The sequence below is a fragment of the Haemorhous mexicanus genome, chromosome 11 (assembly GCF_027477595.1).
Source record: "Haemorhous mexicanus isolate bHaeMex1 chromosome 11, bHaeMex1.pri, whole genome shotgun sequence".
Lineage (NCBI taxonomy): Eukaryota > Metazoa > Chordata > Aves > Passeriformes > Fringillidae > Haemorhous > Haemorhous mexicanus.
The window spans coordinates 6,960,925-6,979,739 of record NC_082351.1 but is presented as its reverse complement, the minus strand read 5'-3'; the positions used below and the strand labels follow the sequence as shown (position 1 = coordinate 6,979,739).

Below are 18,815 nucleotides of genomic sequence, written 5' to 3'. Positions count from 1 at the left end.
GGAAGAGTTGCGGGGGGGAAAGTAAGGTGGTGACGCCGCGGGGCTCGCACATGGCGGCGGGGAGGCCGGGCCGGGGGCACAGCGGGGCCGGGGTCCCTCGGGCCGGGGGTCCCTCGACTTCTCCTGGGAGGGTAGGGCTGGGCTGTGGGCTGTGCCTTGGGCCGTGGGCTGTGTTCCCGCCGCAGGAAACCCTTGAGTTATATTGTAAAGAGGTGTTTGCGCTTATTCTCGCGCATACATTTATACGGTTCAGTTGCGTGGTTCAGCGTTTTAAAAAGCCCCTGAGCTCCGGTTTCTTGCAGCAGCGCGGGGTTTGCTATCGCCGCTCTGGAACAGAGCGTGTTACCCACTGCAACTCCTTTGAGTGCTCTGCTCATAAGATTCTTCGTGGCTTTTTAATGCGCTGATTTGTCCCTGATTCGCTATTCTAATCACGTTAATTTGCGTGTCGCTGAACTGTTTTGTCTCCTTGCAGAGGAACAGAGTGTGTGTCCTGGTGTGACGCCTTGGCTTGGCAGCATGGAGAAGGAACAGGTTTCCAAACGTCTCTATGTTGGAGGACTTGGCCACACGGTTTCCAGGGCTGAACTGGAAGAAAGATTTGGCAAGTTTGGGCGTGTTTTGGAGGCAGAGATTATTACCAGGAAAGATGATCAGGGTAATGGATTTCTTTCAGTTTTTAAAAGTTACTTGCTTTTCTGTTTGGAGCATGAAATGGAATTTTTGCTTTAGAGACAGTTCAGTTTTAAAGGAAATCATGAAACTACATGAGACTAACTTAATGTTTGTCATTGATCAGGGAATCCTACGAAAACTTTTGCTTACATCAGTGTCAACATTTCTGATGCAGATCTGAAAAAGTGTGAGTACTTTTTTGTTTTTCTTTTCATAGTTAGCGTTTGAGCCAAGTTACATTGCTGATAGCTCATCTCATGCTGTCACATCCAGCTGTGGTCATGGTAGAGCCTCTTTCATTTTTCAGTTGATTTCAGTTTTGTTAAGCTGCAGCTTTGTGGAAGCTGCTTTGCTGAAGTTTTCAGAAATTGCTGTGAGCAGATTGTAAAGATCCCTGTGGCTGAAGGAGGGTGATTTGTGAGTTTCAGAGACTCAGAGAATGGTCTGCCTTGGAGGGGACCTTAATGATCATCTCATGGCACTTTCTGCCATGGCAGGGACTCCTTGCACTGTCCCAGGCTGCTCCAAGCCCTGTCCAGCCTGGCCTGGGACACTGCCAGGGATGGGGCAGCTGCTCTGGGCACCCTGTTTGTTTGTTCTAAGCCTTTTGTGCCTCATGGGCTTTCATCAGATCTGTAAAACACTGAAATTGATTTCTGTGAGAGGACACCCAGAAGGAGAGCTGATGTAAAGCTTCTTTTGCAATGTGCCCTGGCTCTGGGCCATTTGGCACTTCTGAAGGGAGAACTTCAGTTTTGGCTGTAAACCTGCAGGTTTAAGATTTGGATATTGGCCCTCAGATGCAGCCCTGACCCAAGTGAGCAGTCAGGTACAAGGTGATGCTGAGGAACCTCAGGCTGTCATACAAGGAAGCCTAGTGAAGTCTGTGAGAGCTTTTTTTTTATGTAGAAAATACTCATTTCCCATCTTTGTTTTGCAGGCATGTCAGTTTTAAATAAAACAAAATGGAAAGGGGGGACGCTGCAAATTGAGTTGGCCAAAGAAAGCTTTTTGCACAGGTAGGAACCAATCTTTTCAAATGTATGTTGTTGCTAAACCTGCCTTTTTTCTGCTTATCTGATAATGTTATGGCTGTACTCATTTTGTGCACTCCTATTGTGTCAGTTTTGACAGATGCTCCGGGCTGTTGATTTATCTTTGATGCTGTAACACGTTTTGCATCACTGTTCCCTCAGAGGTGATGGGGTTAATTCCCTGAGTGGGGCAGTTCCCAGTGGCTGCTGTTCTGTGGGAGGGGATCACTGCCAGCTCCAGTTCTGCACCTTTTTCCATGTGTGATGTACTTTTTGCTACAGGCTGGCCATGGAGAGGGAGGAAGCAAAGCTGCAGAAAGAAAAACCACAGCAAAATGACCAAATGTGTCTGCTGGAATCACTGAAGAAAAAGGGAATTGTGGACTTCCACATGAGAGCAGTACCAGGTACAGAGGTGCCAGACCATAAGGTATGGTGGGGGAGATGTACAAGAGAAATAAAAGAACAAAAAGCAAGCTCATTGCATGTAAATTCATGCCAAAATTATGTTTTATGTAAAGAAACTTCGTTATTAAGAGTGACAGTCCAAGCTGTGGAAAGTTCTCTGAGGAAATACCTCGTGTGTAGACAGGAGAGGGCTCCTGGCATTCTTTGCAATGAGTGGAAATGATCATCACCATACTGTCCACTCTTGCCCTTTCCTCTTTCACTCATGTGAAATGAGGAAATGCCCTGTCCCTCTGATACTGGGAATGTGGTTGTGTCACCCTTAAAAACTTGTAAAGGGAATTATTTCTATGCACCACACAACTTTTGGTGGCTGGGTTGGGCTTCAGCACAGGATCAGGGTCTGCCCATGCTTACAAAAGTAAGAATAAAGTCACCTGACATGCACATTTAGGCAAAAAAATTTATATTTACTAAAAAGTTTTCAAAACTGTTTGCTAAGCACTGAGTGGTTTTTAAGATATTTTTTGTGAGAAGTGGGAAAAGAGGAAAATAATAGTGATCCTGTCTTTGTTGGTACCACTGTTAATTCATAAACCAGAAACCCTGTGCTAAAAACAGCACTTGTAAAGAAATTTAGTTCTTTATTATCTCTCTTTATTTGTAGGCTTTTGTTTGTTTTGTTTTTGAGAAGGAGGCTGGCTGAGTTGCATGGTAGGGCTCACTAGAGAGAATAAAGAAAAAAGAATTAATCACATGTGGTTTTTTATTTGTGCTTTTGTTATTCAGTGATTTATTCCAGAGTTGCTTCTACGCCCTTTTTTTTTTAACACTGATTATTTTTCTTTTCTTTCAGAAATGGGTTGTTGGAAAATTTGGCAGAGTCTTGCCTATCCTGCACCTCAGGAATCAACAAAAAAATAAAATATCCTTTTTTGATTGTTTGGCCTTGAACACAGTTCCCTTCCTTCTTTTGTCATATGGGAAAACAGTTGCTTGACAGTCCTAATTTTTACTCTTCTGTCAGGCTTAATTTACTGAATCCCCCAAGTAAATCCTGCAGTAAGTTTGTGTGACTTGAGCAGGTGTTTTACACTGCACTCAGTTACTTAAAGGCTTATGGTCATAGCATGAAAAAGGGTTCTGTGCTGTCCTTCCCTGCAGAATTCAGCCTCTTCTTAAATCCCTGAGTCAGCTGAAAGAATTGGGGCCTTTCAAATCCTTAACTCAGACTAACGTGGTGAAGTATGACCCCTCAAAGTACTGCCACAACCTGAGGAAGCTGGAGCCAGAGCTGGCACCTGCAGCTCCTGTGTCCCAGCTCACCTGGAGCCTGGGAGGGGGAGAGGACAGTGGGAGCAGGAAGCGGCGAGGGGAATGCCCCGGGACTGGGAAAGCACCGGAGAAACGGAGGCAGCTGGGCACAGAGGCCCTGGATGGAGCAGCTCTGTCCTCTGGGTGCCCACCACGTCCCAGACACACAGACTCACCCCAGCTCGGCCAAAGATCAAAACCCAAACCTGCTGAGGAGTTGGAATTGCCTCCAGCAAGGAGATTGGATGGGAAAATATCTAAAAATGCTAATGGAGTTACAGGCAAAAATAATACCAGTCATTCTGATAGTGACATTGATTCTGAAGAGGAGATCAGAGCAATGGTAAAGAAAGAGGCAGAAAGACAGAAAGCTGAAAATGTTGAGACTGAAAGTGAGCACTTGGAAATTGTTGGGGATAATTTTGAATTAAAATACAGTAGCCACTGGTCCTTAAGCAATTCGGATGCCACGAAGAAAGCTATCAAAGGAAGTAACAAAGAGAAAGAGGCTATGGAATGTGATAATGGTTATGATTCAGCAGGTACAGATGAAATCATTGCTGAAAGTAAAACTCTGGAAGACTCAAAACAGGGGAGGGTGAAAAATAAAGAAATACTAGCTAAAAAAAAAAGTGGTTTGGTAAATAGCTCCTCACTGAAACCTCGCAGTTTAAAAGAAGAACACATTGAAAGAAAAGGGAAAAGCAAAAAATCCAGAATTGCTGCCTTGCAGAGTACAGCAGAGACAGGTGATAGTGACAGCTCTTGTTCAGAGTCTGAAACCAGCTCTGATTATGAGTCTATGATGCAAAACTGTTACCACCTAGACCTTACCTTGGATGACTTAAAAGCACTGGCCACAGAAAACACTGGGACACCTGCAGAGGGGGCAGGCAGTGAACAGAGTCCTTGTCAGTCCAGTGTTGAAGATAATCCCAAGGATAATACTGTAAATAAACCAAAATTTTCTAAATTTCACCCTGCAGTTAAAAAAAACCCCATCTGTCCTGAAGATGTATTGGCTGATATTTTAGCAGGCGAGGAGGATGCTGTTGAGGAAAGCTCCAAGGGACAGAATAATTCACATTTGAAGTATCAGCCCTTCAGAGGAATGGGGTCCCTTTGTGTAAAAAAGTTAAGTAAGGACAGCACTGGCTTAAAGAAGAAGTCTGTAGAAAGTTTGGTAGCTGAAGCTTGTACATCTTATTTTGGGAAGGAGTCATCTAAAAATCAGGCAAAGAACCATCCCTTGTGTTCACCTGAAGTCAGCAGCAAAAAGAGACACAAAGTGCCTTTTGATCAGCATGAGGAGCTGTCAGCTGCTGCCTCCTCAGCAGGTCAGAGACTTCAGCCTGGTTCCAGGCCTCATTTGCAAGGGAAGAACAAAGGTGTGAGTTCTCCACAAGCCCAAAATTCAGAGCACAGAGCTGCTGCTGCCAGTACTGATCATGGTGATGGGAGCAGTGACAAGGACAGTGATGCTGCAGGGGCCCAGGAGCACGTTAAACAGCAGCTGAAGAGCCCAAAACTGCTTTCCAAAACATTAAAGAGGAATACAAGCAAACAAAAACCAGAATGTGATGGTAATAAAGATGGGAAGGAGAACACAAGCCTTTTGGAAGATAAGGAGCTTTGTCTTCGAGCTGCTGCCTCAAAGGAGCCCAGTGCAATAGAGAAACAGCTCCAGGACAACCAGAGGAGGCTGGCAGCTCTGGAAGAGAGACACAGAGAGAGGGAGTTACAGAAGAAACTCATTCAAGGAGCTCTTTCAAATCTGGTAATTACAATTTCTACCTGAATAGTACACAATACAAGAAAGAGGGTAATTAATACATGTGGGATAAGGTGTTTTAAAGTCATAATCTGGAATTTCTAATGACATTGCCAGTTTTCAGAGCATACAAAATGCTGCATACCTGCTCCCTGGAATACCCGTAGAGTTGCAAGAGGCATAGTGGGTTCCTGGTTTTGTGTCATTAAAACATCTTTCAGATAGTTGTGTCTGAGCACAGCAGGTATTTGATGAGTTTGACTTGACAGTTGACTCTTTCCTAGGACAGACAGCCAGCAGGACAGCACAAACACATCATATTTGATTCTGATGTGGAAGATGAAGCTAAAGAGGATGACATGTTGAAGAAGGATGCAAATTTGGGAAATGGGCATGGAGAAGTAAGTGTTACTGGGAAAAAAAATCAGTACAATGTAATCAGAAAGTTGAATTTTTAAACTATCTCATATTGTAACACCTGAGTTTCCCTTTGCATGGGTATTTTGCCTATGGTAAAACTGAATAGTCATAACTGTAAAGCAGAATTGTACAAGATGTGTGGACAAGGTAAGACTTGAAGCACATGGATCAGGAAGGGAGCTGGTTGTGCAAGAAATCTGCTTTTTCAGCTGAACTGGAGAGCACATGAACAAAGCTGGTACTGATTTACATTCTGTCATTTATGTGAACAGCTGCTTTTCTCTTCTTTTCTGTTTGTGTAACAAAGGATAAGTCAGCTCCCAAACCTTCGGGCAGACTGTTTGAGAGCAGCGAGGATGAGCAAGAGGATACGGATGATGAGCGATTCAAAATTAAGCCCCAGTTTGAAGGCAAAGCTGGTGAAAAAGTGAGTGAAGCCATTACTGTAATTTGGTTTTCCTCTAGGTCTCCATAGCACCACTTCAGTAGAACATAGTCTGTGTTTTTTCATTCTTGCTGAATATGATTTTTATGAACTTAAACCAGAATTCCTGTAAAGGAAGGACATAATGTGTGGTGGGGAGTGGGAGGAGTTTCTCTGACACTGTCATCTTCACATACAAAGAAATTACTGAAAACGACATCAAAAGCTAAACATAAAGACTATGTTGGCATTGTTATAGTAAAAAAAAAAAAAGTTACTGAATTATGATTTTCTTCTCCAGTGCTTAATAGCATCTGTTTCATTTGTTCAGCTCCTGCAGCTGCAATCTCGCTTTGGCACTGACGAAAGGTTCCGCATGGATGCTCGATTCCTTGAGAGTGACAGTGAGGAAGAAGGTAAAGCTGATCACATTTCCTGGTTACTGGTGGCCATAGAGCCTTCCAACAGCCTTTCTTGCTTTACTGGGATCTTGTGTAGAACATCTGTCAGTGGCAGGGGGGTTGCACAGCTGTGTGATGCAATCAGGGAACGGGTTAAATAAATGCTCTGACTTTGCCATGAAATAGATGCCTGTGACATTTCTAATGAAGGGTTTTCTACAGTGCAAGGCAGAAAACCTTCAAGTAGCTTTAAGATAAAAGGAAGTGATGTGTTCACAGATGTGAGCTCTACTAGCATTATAGTAAATGTTATGCATCCCACATTACAGGCTTAGCAGAATAAGTAGAATGTATTTATTTTCTATTAGCAGAGACAAACAGCCTGAAGGCAGATGAAGAAGAGGAGCTTGCTGCGGAGAAAAAGAAAAATCTGCAAATACTGGGAAGCCTCCTAAATATCAACCTGGAGCAGCCCAAGCCAAATAAAACAGCCACAAGTGTGAAGAAATTCAAGTATGAATCATCTGCTATCAGTAAAGAAGGTTTAGGAAGGCTTAGGACAGAGGCTGAAATACCCTGAAATCTCTGAGTTTTGGAAGATGGGCATAAAGGGTTCTTGTGTGTTGTTTTGGGCTTTTTACTCCTTTAGACTATTGGAATTTATGCAATGCTTGGTACTAGAAGAATATCTCCACATCTATATGGATAGCTGTATTTATGTAGCTCCTCAAGAGATGATCAAGTGCAGGTATAAACTCACTGCATAACACACAAGTGAGGGTGTTTTATCAGAAACATCACAATTTGATTGAATCCACTTCTCCTTATATCTTTCCTGACCCAGACACTGACTAGAGGGTCAGCTGACTCTTCCAAGGCTTTCTAACTGCCAGTTACATTTTGGATCGATTTAGACCTTGTTTGGTAAATGAATTAATGTGAATCTTGATCTGACTGTAAAATTTTGAGGTAGCTTTCATTCTTGCATTTAGATTGTACACTGCTGTTTCTTTTCCTTTCTATTTTTATAGAGATATTAATGCCCTCCGGTATGATCCAACAAGAGAGGACCATGCAGTTTTTGAAAGGAAACCAACTGCTACAGAAAAGGAGAGGTAGTATTACAGCTTGGTAACTAGAGTTGTGTTTCTTCCCATGGAAAGATGGTTATAGCAACAGACTGAGTTTGAAACTATGCAGATTGATCTGATTCTAATTTAGTTCTCTCTCCGTTGCTAAAATCAAGATATAATAGGAATTCAGAGTACTAAAACCAATGTGTGGTGTCATCTTTCCTTTCTAGTCCATCTGATTTCTGGATGGCATTTTCTGTCCTCACTGAAGGTCAGAAAGCTCAATTCAGGGACTTGGACATTTGCAGGTCTGTGGGAAAAGCTTAAGAAATCTGTACTAAACATTGAACAGATTAAGAAATATGTGCTAAATTGATTTCTGTGTAGTCATGTATTCAGTGAAAAGTCACTTAAGGATGTGGCTAATTAAAAAGGACTCTTGTTGCTGCCTTTAGACTCCAACCTCAGATGTTTCCCCACTGCTTACCCTTAAAAGTGACCCACTCCTTAATGGGTTTGGATATGCTTAGGGAGACATTCAGAGCAAGGTGGCTCTTAGGGGAGCTGTGTCTGAAAAGGACGTGTGCTGGGTTGCTATCCTTGAACAATCTCATTGCAGTAAAGCCAAAAGGAAGAAGAAAGAAGAGCGTGAGACACTGCCTCAAGTGTCTGAAGAAATCTATTATGATATTGCTGCTGATTTAAAAGACTTGTTTGGATCTTCAAAGAAAACACCAGAAAACACGGAGGAAATACCCTGGGACAAAGAGGATGCACAGGACTCTGCCCCAGATGACCATCTGGGACCTTTGCCTGAGAACGACGCAGCTCAGGAGCTGAGTGCTTTCAAGTTTTCCTTCTTTGGAGACACAGAGGACTTGGCCATCAAAGAAGGTAACAGCAGAATGTGTAAGAGATCCCTAGAACAAAGTGGAAAATACTGGGGAAAAGATAAGAGCTGGAAAAATCTAGGAGGAGAACATTCGTTCCTTCCTAAATGTGTCTTCTCCACTGTAAGTATTTCACTTGAAAGGAGGAATTTGTCCTGACCAGTAGAGGAATAATGTGGCTTTGGCTTTTTTCTCTATCGGTGCTGTTATCGCAGAGCCTTACGTACTTGGAACCACAAAGCCAGTGAAAGTCACATGGCAAGAGGATCCACGTTTCCAAGACAGCAGTTCTGAGGGTGATGATGAGCCAGAGATGTCAGAAACTGAAAAGGACCAAGAAATGCAAGTTCCATTTCTCTTTGTTGTCTACTTGGCTGTAGTAGTTGGGGGCTGTGGGAATATTACTAGCAGCACTCGGGAAGTGGGAAAGTGACATTGCACACCTCTGAGCAGTGAAAGTCATCTTGGAAAACCATTCCTGCTGCACAGAGTGAAAACTCCCAGCAGCCCATCTGATGTGAAGTTGCATATGAAAAAAGAGAAGTAGAGCACAAGAAATTAACTGGGTCATTTTGGTTTGACCAACTCCAAACTGAGTTTGCCCAAAAGACAAAGACGCAGTCAGTTTTCTCTTTAGAAGTGGGTTTTGTAAAACAAAAAGCTCTATTTGGTTACCAGGGAATAAAGCTCTTCAATGCATACAATTTCTCTGAAGCCATTGAGGTTTAAGTCATGTTCATGGAATTTGAGATGCTCAAATTTAAGATGCTCAAATCCCTTTCTACTTGTCTAGGTTTCTTTCTTTACCACGCACAGAAAGTGCTAGAGTTTTTTTCTTCTCCAAAGATGATGAACGCCTAAGAGGTATGAGAGAATTTCTTCACCCCCTTTTGTATTTTTTTCCTTTTAAACTCTTCCTGGAATTCAGTGAGGTGGAAAAAATACTGCCTCATAATGAAATTTTTCTAGTCAAAATTTGCCACCCTTATGTGTGGTCAAAGTTGTGGTAGAATCCTGTGAGAAATTCCTGCTAAAATAAAGGTCAAGCTGATTTCTGGCTTTTTTTCTTTCAGATAATTGCCTATTAGGAATCTGGACTTGTAGAGTTTACCAAAAAATTAGTCACTTGACAGGTTACCTAGACATTTTGGATCCTTGCAGGCGTATCTTAGCGATCTGCAATCATCCAGCTAGATTTAGAGGTTGTGTTGAATGGAGAGCTCATTCCTCAGCAGGCCTCAGTTCTGGGGGAAGATGTGGGGTGCTGGTGCTGAGCTTTTAATGAAACAGCTGCAGTTTCACTGCAATTTAGATTGCAGCATCTTGAGGAAAACTGCTGTTGCCTTTCATTGCTCTTAGTACACCAGGCTGCAGTAGGGAACATTTCTGCTGGAGCCAAGGTGTGCTGGGGGGCAGGAGAACAGGAAGGATGTGAAGAAATGATTTCTGACTTTATTGCTGTGTTTTTCATGATTGTTAGAAGCAGCAGCACCATCAGAAGTGTTTAAGCCTATTAATTGGTTGTTTCTTTTGTGCAGAGGGTCCAAAGTTATTCTGTAGATCTGAAGAGCTCAGTGAAGAAAAAGAGGGTTGGGAAGAGAGACGTAGATTATTGCTTGAGGTGAGTATGAAACATCTATTCCCTGGTAACTCTAGGTGAAAGATGAGCTTGGGGGGGAATGCAGCCAGGACTGTGCATGCAAAATTAATTCAGAACCTCAAAAAGAGCTTTAAATTTGTAACGACCAGGTGCAAATGTTTTTTACTGTACTGGTGTGTATAACATCATATTGTGTTGTTCAGTTAGGTAAACCACTGCTGCTCTGTATGTCACAGCAGCAGCTACTTCACTGAATGTAAGGAATATATTTAAGAGAAAAAGTGAGTTCAGAAACATCTAATACTATGTTGTATATTCACCATTTTCAGGAATGCAGGAAGAAGCACAAGGATGCCAAAAGAAAAGTGAGAGCAAAACAATAAATTTTATTCCACAGATCAGAAGCTTTTCCATTTTTTTGTTCCTTGAATAAGTTGCCAACCAACATTACTTTCAAAATCCTTTCGAAGATCTAACAGGGATAAATATCTGCAAACCCTGTTAGGCCGTGTTTTGGAGCTGGGGCTGAGGGTCTCGTGTCCTGGGGAGCCAGGGAAGGCTCCAGTCCTGACTGTGCGGCCAGGCCGGGGCCCTTGAGCTCCAGCCCATCCCTGGTGGCTCCAAGGGCAAGCAGGAATGTCAAGGGTCCCCCAGGCCTAGGCTAGGCCAGGCCAGAGCAGTGTCCCCAGCCCTCCAGAAGCCCTCTGCCAAGCCCGACCTGGGCACTGCCCCCAGCCCAGGGACAGGTGGGTGCTTTGCTCGAGAGCCATGGCCAGAGCAGCAGAGCTGTCACAGCCCCAGCAGGTTCTGGTCGGTGTGAGGCCCGAGCAGCGCCGTGGGTGCCCTGGGCAGTGCAGGAGCAGCACAGGAGCTGTTGCCAGGGCCTGGGCAAGCACAGGGGTCAGCCTCTGCACGGTGACACGGCATGCAGGCTGCAGGGGACAGAGCCAATGGCCCCAGGCATGAGCAGCTCTGCGGGGCTCTTAGCCTGCAGCAGCATCGGCCCCAAGGCTGCTCTGTCCCTGCCCGGCTGACGGGCAGGGCTGGAGGCCTTGCAGAGCAGGGGCCATTGCGGGCACGGCTGTCCCAGGAGCTGCCCCCTGGCCCAGCTGGGCCCTGCTTGGGGAGGAAGGAGGCTCCCAGCCCCGGCATGGCTGAGCAGCTCCTGCCTCCCCCTGCCTCTGCTTTGAGCCCCACACTGCCTGCCACAAGAGCCCCTGGGCCAGGCTGTCACATGGCTGCTTTGCCCTCACCTGGCTCCCTGGCACCAGGGCCCTCCTGCTTGCTGTCAGACATGGCAGCTGTCTGCAGTGAGGCCCTGTCAGGAGCTCCTGTGGTCTCTTTGAGGTGTTTGCCCTCTCTCTCTGTGGGAGAAAGAAGAGTGCGGGCAGTTTGCAGAACAGGCCCAGAGCCACGAGGGCTCAACTCCCTGCTCAGCCCTGTGTGAGCCCTGCTCCTGTCTGCCTTCTCCTCCTGTCATCTCGTCAAGGAACACCACAGTGTCCTCTGGCTGTTCCTCCGCTGAATCTGGGAAGGGAGAGGCAGGTGAGCCTGCAGCAAGGCCCAGAGCCCTGAGGTGTGGGGCCCCTCTGGTCCCTGGGCAGCCACGTCCCTGCCCTACCTTCTCCTCCCGTTGGCAGTGACTGGCCTGAACCCAGTGCTCCCTTTTGGGGCCAAGGGAAATCTCTGCTCCTGCCTCTGGCTCAGGGCGATCTGCCAGCAGGTCAGGGAAGGAGATACTCCCAGAGAGGTGTGAGCAGTGGAGGAAAGCCAACATCACTGCAGTCTTCCAAAAGGGCACCAAGAAGGAGCCAGGAAACTGCAGGCCCATCAGCCTCAGCTCCATCGCCAGAAAAGTGACAGAACAGCTCCTCTAGGATGCCATCTCTAAGCCTGTGGAGTAACATGAAGGGAAACAATGTTTGACCAAGCTCATAGCCACCTCTGCTGCAGTGACTGGCTGGGTTTGTGAGGGGAGAGCAGTGGTTGTTAGCCAGGACTTCAGCAAGTCTTTGTCCCTGCCTCCCATAAATCCTGAGGCTCCTCTTGAGGCAGCTCAGGGACAGTGGGGTAGAGAAGTGGACAGGGGAGCTCCAAACTCAGATAGCTGTGAGCTCAGGGGGCCGTGCTGGGGCCAGCCTTGTTTGCCTTATTCCCCTGTGCCCTGGCAGAAGGGACGGAGCTCCCTCAGCACATTTGCTGATGGGACAGAACCGGGAGCAGGGGCTGAGGCACCACAAGGCTCTGCTGCCCTTCAGTGAGACCTGGACAGCCTTGATAGTTGAGCAGAGAGGACCCAAATGAAGTTGCACTGGGGAAAGCCTCTAGAAGAGCTTGAACCCCTATAATTTCTAGGCAGCAAAGGTTTTAGGAGTACAGTGTGGCACAGGAGATAGCCTCTAGAAGAGCTTGAGTCTTTGCAGTTACCAGGCAACAAATGTTTTTTAGCATAGTAGAGTGTATAACATCATCTTGTGATGTCCAGTTAGGGAAACCACTGCTTCTCTGTGTATTACTGGACCAGTTCTTAATTGTATGTCAAGAAAGACAAACAGTGAATTCAGAAACTTCCCCTGGTATTACGATGGATTTTCATGATTTTCTGGAATGCCAGGAGAAGCGTAAGCATGCCGAAAGGAAAAGTGAAAGCAAACGAATAAATCTTTAAAAAATCAGAAGCGTTTCCAGTTTGTTCCTTGAAGAAGTTGCCAAACAACGTCACCTTTGCAATCCTTTGAAAGATCTAACAGGAAAAAGCATTGGCCAAAAGTGTTACCCTGTGTTTCTGAACAGCAACTTGCACTTTGTGTTGGGGCAAGGTTTGTACCAGGGTGTGGGGTTTTTGTGTGTGTGCTTTGTATGTGAGGCTTGGCAGGACTATTTGTAATTAGACCATGTACTGAAGAGAACATGTTACTGTGTTGTGCTGTCCAGTGCTGAAGAGGGTTGAGACAGGGCAGTAGCTCGGTGTCTGTATGTAACTTGCATGAGCAGCACCGGAGCAGTGCCCAGGGCCTGGAGAAGCAAACGGGTTCCAGGTGCTGAGGACAAAGTGTCCAGAGCTCAGGATTGTCCGGCCAAGCTCTTCCGGCTCCTTCTGCTTCGAGCCCTTGCCGGGTGCCCTGCACAGCCCCGGCTGCAGCTTCCCAACTCACCCCTCTGCCTCCTCCCTGCCTACTGGGTGAAGGCATTCCCTGGCATTGCACTGGCTGTGCCTCCCTCCTAGACCGATGAAGGGATCCTTTCCCACCCAAGGTGGCTCTCCCATGGAGACAGGAAAATGGATGAACTCCTGCTGCCCCAGCATCAGGCAGGTGCAGGGTGTCCCTGCTTATCAGCTCTTGCCCTGGTTCCCAGAGTTCCCACTGATTGTTCCAGAAGTCAATGATCTGGATTTCCAGGAGCATGTTTGCAAAGACATGAATGAGAAAAATCGACAAGAATTGTTTGTGCTTCTCTTCCTGATTTTTTTCCGAATGTATTTGCTAGCAGGAAAAACTGGCAAAGTTCCTATAATGTAGGAAAAGTATCCTCTTGCATTTGACTTGAGTCGAGGACTGTTGCAAGCTCTCCTGTCAAATGTACACAGAAAATTCTCACTGAATTTACTGTGTTTCCACTGAGTCAGTATAAAAGATGACGCTTCTAAGGAGGTTAATACTACTTTTTCCATTTAGATGCAATGTCAAAGCTGTTAGTTCACAGGATGACAGGATAATTGGGGTCTGGAGGCAGTGGTGGTGGTCTCCAGGTTTATCTCCTGTACCCAACGGTGATCAGCAGCAGCATCAAATCAGGTTCATCTTAGTTTTCTCCAGACAGATCTTGAGGAAAACGTCAGTTCACCTAGAGCAGGTTTTGAATCTCTGCAGTGCAGGAGACTCCGCAGCGGCTCTCTGGGCAGCCGACTGCCAGGGGCAGGAGCAGAGATTTCCCTTGGCTGGGGCAGGAGCCCTGGAGTGGCAGTGCCTGAACAGCACCTTCCTGCCTACAGTACCACCCTCAATGGCTGCCCCAGGGCCTGGCATTTGACCCTGCACATGCTGCAGGAGTCCCGGCCCTGGTTCCACCCTGACCAAACGCTCGGACCCACCTCAGAACCTCGGTGCCCAAGGGGGCCGCCACAAGTGGTTGCCAGGGACCTGAGGCCTTGGCTGCCCCAATTTTGGGCACACAGTGCTGATGTCAGAGCGGCCATTGTGACCTGTGCGACCAAGGCCACAAAAGGAAGCGCTGGGCTCAGGCCAGGTGTCAGTGCTACCTGACAACGGGAGGAGAAGGTAGGGCAGGGACGTGGCTGCCCAGGGACCAGAGGGGCCCCACACCTCGGGGCTCTGGGCCTTGCTGCAGGCTCACCTGCCTCTCCCTTCCCAGATTCAGCGGAGGAACAGCCAGAGAACACTGTGGTGTTCCTCAACGCGACGACGGGAGGAGAAGGCGGACAGGAGCAGGGCTCACACAGGGCTGAGCAGGGAGTTGAGCCTTCGTGGCTCTGGGCCTGTTCTGCAAACTGCCCGCACTCTTCTTTCTCCCACAGAGAGAGAGGACAAACATTTTGAAGCGACCACGTCACTCGTGGAGAGAAAATCACCACTGACAGCCGACATGGGTGACAGCAAGCAGGAGGGCCCTGAGGCCAGGGAGCCAGGTGAGGGCAAAGCGGCCCTGTAACAGCCTGGCCCAGGGGCTCTTGTGGCAGGCAGTGTGGGGCTCAGAGCAGAGGCAGGGGGAGGCAGGAACTGCTCAGCCATGCTGGGGCTGGGAGCCTCCTTCCTCCCCAAGCAGGGCCCAGCTGGGCCAGGGGGCAGCTCCTGGGACAGCCGTGCCCGCAATGGCCCCTGCTCTGCAAGGCCTCCAGGCCTGTCCGTCAGCCGGGCAGGGACAGAGCAGCCTTGGGGCCGATGCTGCTGCAGGCTAAGAGCCCCGCAGAGCTGCTCATGCCTGGGGCCATTGGCTCTGTCCCCTGCAGCCTGCATGCTGTGTCGCCGCGTGGAGGCTGACCCGGACATGTGCGGTGACAAACTGCAGAAGAGTGGGATCTGTGCCCACGTGTTCTGCATGGTGAGTGGCTCCGGGCACTCCCTCCACCATTGCAATGGGCAGTTGCTGCCACGCTCTCCTCATCTGCTCCTCCCCTTGGCTGCAGCTTTTCGCCACTCTACTGTTTCACCAAGAGAACAAACGCGTTGGGCTCATGGGCTTTCTGCCTCGAGACATCCTAATTGCAGTCCAGCGGGCGGCACAGAAGGTGAGAGGCGGACAAGAGCACGGAGATTTGTGCCAGGCGAGCTTTGCCAGAGCTTAGCCCAGACAGCAGGGAAGAAAGGCCGGCCCAAGAGCCGGGACAAAGTCTGGCTCCCAGCAGCTCTGGCACAGGAGCCTCCCTCCTCCACCAGGCGACTCTGTGGGCTGCGACCCGGCAGCGGCCACATCCTGCGCCCTGCCCGGAGCCGTGGGGCTGCCAGGGGAGGCCCTGAGGCTGCTGCTGCTGCTGATGGGGCTGCTTGGCTCTTTGCAGCTCTGCTGCGTCTGCGGCCAGAGAGGAGCAACCATCATGTGCTCTGTGCCAGAGTGTGACAGATGGTTCCACCTGCCCTGTGCCAAGGAGGGCGCCTGTGTCAATGTCTATGTTACTCCATTCAGGTACCTGATCTCTACTTGTGGCTACCCTGGGGAATGATCCCGCATTTCTCACTTAGCCCATCCATTGCCTCTAGGTCCTTCTGCCCTGAGCACCGTCCAGAGCAGGACGTGCAGGCGACTCCTGAGCCAGGCACCGATTGCCCCATCTGCATGGAGCCTGTGGAGGACAGGAAGACCTTCACAACCCTGGTGTGCCCAACGTGCAGAAGGGCCTGGTTCCACAGGGACTGCATCCAGGTTGGAGGGCTCCTCTCAGCCCCGGGCCACAGCAGGTGCTCAGCAGCAGCAGGGCCTCGCTCACCCTGCTTGTGTTTGTCCTGCAGGGACTGGCCATGCGCGCTGGTGCTTTATTTTTCCAGTGCCCCCTGTGCAGGGACAGTGGGGAATTCCCTATCGAAATGTTCGTCCTGGGGATCCGAATCCCCTTCAGGTTGGTGTCCTTCTGCCTGGCCCACCAGCCAGGAGGGAGCACGTGCTGTGGCTGTGCCAGGCCCTGCCCCAGCATCCCAGGCCCTGCCCTGTCCTGTGAGTCTGGGCTTCAGCTTCATGCCCAACTTGGAAAAGCGTTGGAAGAAGAGCAGGGACGCCCTGGACCTCCATGAGGGGAGGGCAGCAGAAATTCATCAGCTTTCCATTTCTCCATCAGGCAGCCAACATGGGAGGACAACAACGCGTTTGCTGATCTAGGAGAGAGGCACAGCCAGTGCAATGCTGTGGAATGCCTTTACCCTGGAGGCAGGGAGCAGGCAGAGGAAGCAGGGTAAGTTGGGATGCTGCATCTGGGGCTGTGCAGGGAACTTGTGTCCTGGCATGGGCTCAAAGTGTGTACAACCAGAAGAGCTTGGCCAGACAATGCTGTGCTGTGGACACAGTCTCTTCATTGCCATGAGCCTCTTTGCTTCCCCAGGCCCTGGGAATTGCTCCTTTGCTCCTCCTGTGCTGCCGAGGGCACCCACAGACGCTGCTCTGGCCTGGGAAACGACACATACAGTTGGGAGTGTGACAGCTGTGCTGGGCTCGGAACAGGTATGAGTCAAAGCCCCCGGTGTCCCTGGGCTGGGGACAGTGCCCAGGCTGGGCTTGGCAGAGCGCATCCACTGCTGGAGGGCTGGGGGCACTGCTCTGGCCTGGCCTGGCCCAGGCCTGGGGGGTCTTTGACATTCCTGCTTGCCCTTACAGCCTCCAGGGATGAGCCAGAGCTCAATGGCCCCAGCTTGACCAGACAGTCAGAACTGGGGACTTCTCATGGCTCCCCAGATTTGGAGGCTGTCAGCCACAGCAACACGGTGCCATTGGAGCCTGCTTCCCCGTCTCCATCTCCAGAGACCGGGAGCCACAGCAGGTCCCAACAGGAAGCATGGCAGCAGTCACTGCCATCTTCCTTCCTGGACACCAGCAGCCTCAGCAGATCAAGGTCAACATACAGCAGCTCCCCTGACCCTGAGGACAGGGTCCATTCCAGACGTGCTCGGCCCGGCCGCAGGCGAAGCCGCTCTCGCCAGCAAGGTTGGGCCCAGAGCCGAAGTGTCCGGTCCAGGAGTTGCCGTGACAGGAACAGCGTGACAGGGCCAAGGGCTGAGAGGCCCAGGCAAAGGGAGGCACCATCCTTGGCATCCCCCAGACCCAGCTGCTCCCACCAGCAAGGTTGGGCCCCAAGCCCACCTGTCCGGTCCAGGAGTCGCCATGACAGGAACAGTGGGACAGAGCCAAGGGCTGAGAGGCCCAGGCGAAGGCAGACATGGTCAGGGACGTCCCCCAGACCCAGCCTCTCCAGCCTGCAAGGTTGGGCCCCAAGCCCACCTGTCTGGTCCAGGAGTCGCCGTGACAGGAACAGTGGGACAGAGCCAAGGACTGAGAGGCCCAGGCAAAGGGAGGCACCATCCTTGGCATCCCCCAGACCCAGCTGCTCCCACCAGCAAGGTCGGGCCCCAAGCCCACCTGTCCGGTCCAGGAGTCGCCATGACAGGAACAGGGGGACAGTGCCAAGGGCTGAGAGGCCCAGGCGAAGGCAGACATGGTCAGGGACGTCCCCCAGACCCAGCTGCTCCCACCAGCAAGATTGGGCCCAGAGTCCACCTGTCCGGTCCAGGAGTCGCCATGACAGGAACAGTGGGACAGAGCCAAGGACTGAGAGGCCCAGGCGAAGGGAGACATCGTCAGGGACGTCCCCCAGACCCAGCTGCTCCCACCAGCAAGGTCGGGCCCCAAGCCCACCTGTCCGGTCCAGGAGTCGCCATGACAGGAACAGTGGGACAGAGCCAAGGACTGAGAGGCCCAGGCGAAGGGAGACATCGTCAGGGACGTCCCCCAGACCCAGCTGCTCCCGCCTGCAGCGCCGGGCCTCCAATCCACCTGTGCCACCCAGGAGTCGCCAGGACAGGAGCAGGAGGACAGCAGCGAGTGCTGAGAGGCCCAGGCGTAGGGGGACACGGTCAGGGACATCGCGCAGGAGCAGCCGCTCCCGCCAGCGACGTCGGACCTCAACTGGGACCTCCAACAGCAGCACGTAGCGCCAACTTTTCTTTCTAGTCCATGTGTTCCCTGCCGGAAGTGAAGGTGAGAACGGTCAGTAGAGGGACCTTGAGATCTGCAGGTCTGTGAGAGAACCATATTAGCTCTTGATGTTTCTTTCTACTGGCAGGAAAGAAGTCTGTGCTAAATACCTTGATTTCTGTGTAAGCATGTATTTCAGTGAAAAGTCACTTAAGGATGTGGCTAATTGAAAAGGACTCTTGTTGCTGCCTTTAGACTCCAACCTCAGAAGTTTCCCCACTGCATGCCCTTAAAAGTGACCCACACCTTAATGGGTTTGGATATGCTTAGGGAGACATTCAGAGCAAGGTGGCTCTTAGGGGAGCTGTGTCTGAAAAGGACGTGTGCTGGGTTGCTATCCTTGAACAATCTCATTGCAGTAAATCCAAAAAAGGAAGAAAGAAGAGAGTGAGACACTGCCTCAAGTGTCTGAAGAAAACTTTTACAATATTGATGCTGATTTGAACGACCTGATTGGATCGTCAAAGAACAAACCAGAAAAGACTGAGGAAATACCCCGGGACAAAGAGGATGCACAGGACTCTGCCCCAGATGACCATCTGGGACCTTTGCCTGAGAACGACGCAGCTCAGGAGCTGAGTGCTTTCAAGGTTTCCTTCTTTGGAGGCA

The 18,815-nt window shown here is 49.6% G+C and overlaps 1 protein-coding gene and 1 pseudogene across 2 annotated transcripts; both read left to right on the top strand.

Annotated features, from left to right (window-relative positions):
- Nucleotides 1-34: 34 nt before the first annotated feature.
- NOL8 (nucleolar protein 8) lies at nucleotides 35-10,414 on the top strand. 2 transcript variants are annotated; one of them, XM_059856170.1, is made up of 17 exons: nucleotides 35-131; nucleotides 476-658; nucleotides 800-862; nucleotides 1,616-1,694; nucleotides 1,992-2,139; nucleotides 2,974-3,042; nucleotides 3,355-5,208; nucleotides 5,487-5,603; nucleotides 5,930-6,049; nucleotides 6,378-6,462; nucleotides 6,819-6,960; nucleotides 7,479-7,562; nucleotides 8,140-8,414; nucleotides 8,626-8,752; nucleotides 9,204-9,274; nucleotides 9,949-10,031; nucleotides 10,340-10,414. In XM_059856170.1, exons 2-17 carry the CDS (start codon nucleotides 520-522, stop codon nucleotides 10,391-10,393), a joined length of 3,510 nt encoding a protein of 1,169 aa, XP_059712153.1. In that variant the 5' UTR covers nucleotides 35-131; nucleotides 476-519; the 3' UTR covers nucleotides 10,394-10,414. The 2 variants fall into 2 exon arrangements, with proteins under 2 accessions (XP_059712153.1, XP_059712152.1); XM_059856169.1 differs by having other exon boundaries at nucleotides 6,816-6,960.
- Nucleotides 10,415-14,615: 4,201 nt separating this feature from the next.
- On the top strand, nucleotides 14,616-18,060 carry LOC132332512 (PHD finger protein 7-like; annotated as a pseudogene).
- Nucleotides 18,061-18,815: the final 755 nt, after the last annotated feature.

Bases quoted from the DNA above. Each gene is read 5' to 3' on its own strand.
- NOL8 (XM_059856169.1), top strand. From the start codon at position 520: ATGGAGAAGGAACAGGTTTCCAAACGTCTCTATGTTGGAGGACTTGGC. The intron at 1,695-1,991 runs GTAGGAACCAAT...TTTTTGCTACAG, and splicing joins AAAGAAAGCTTTTTGCACAG to GCTGGCCATGGAGAGGGAGG. The intron at 6,050-6,377 runs GTGAGTGAAGCC...TCATTTGTTCAG, and splicing joins AAGGCAAAGCTGGTGAAAAA to CTCCTGCAGCTGCAATCTCG.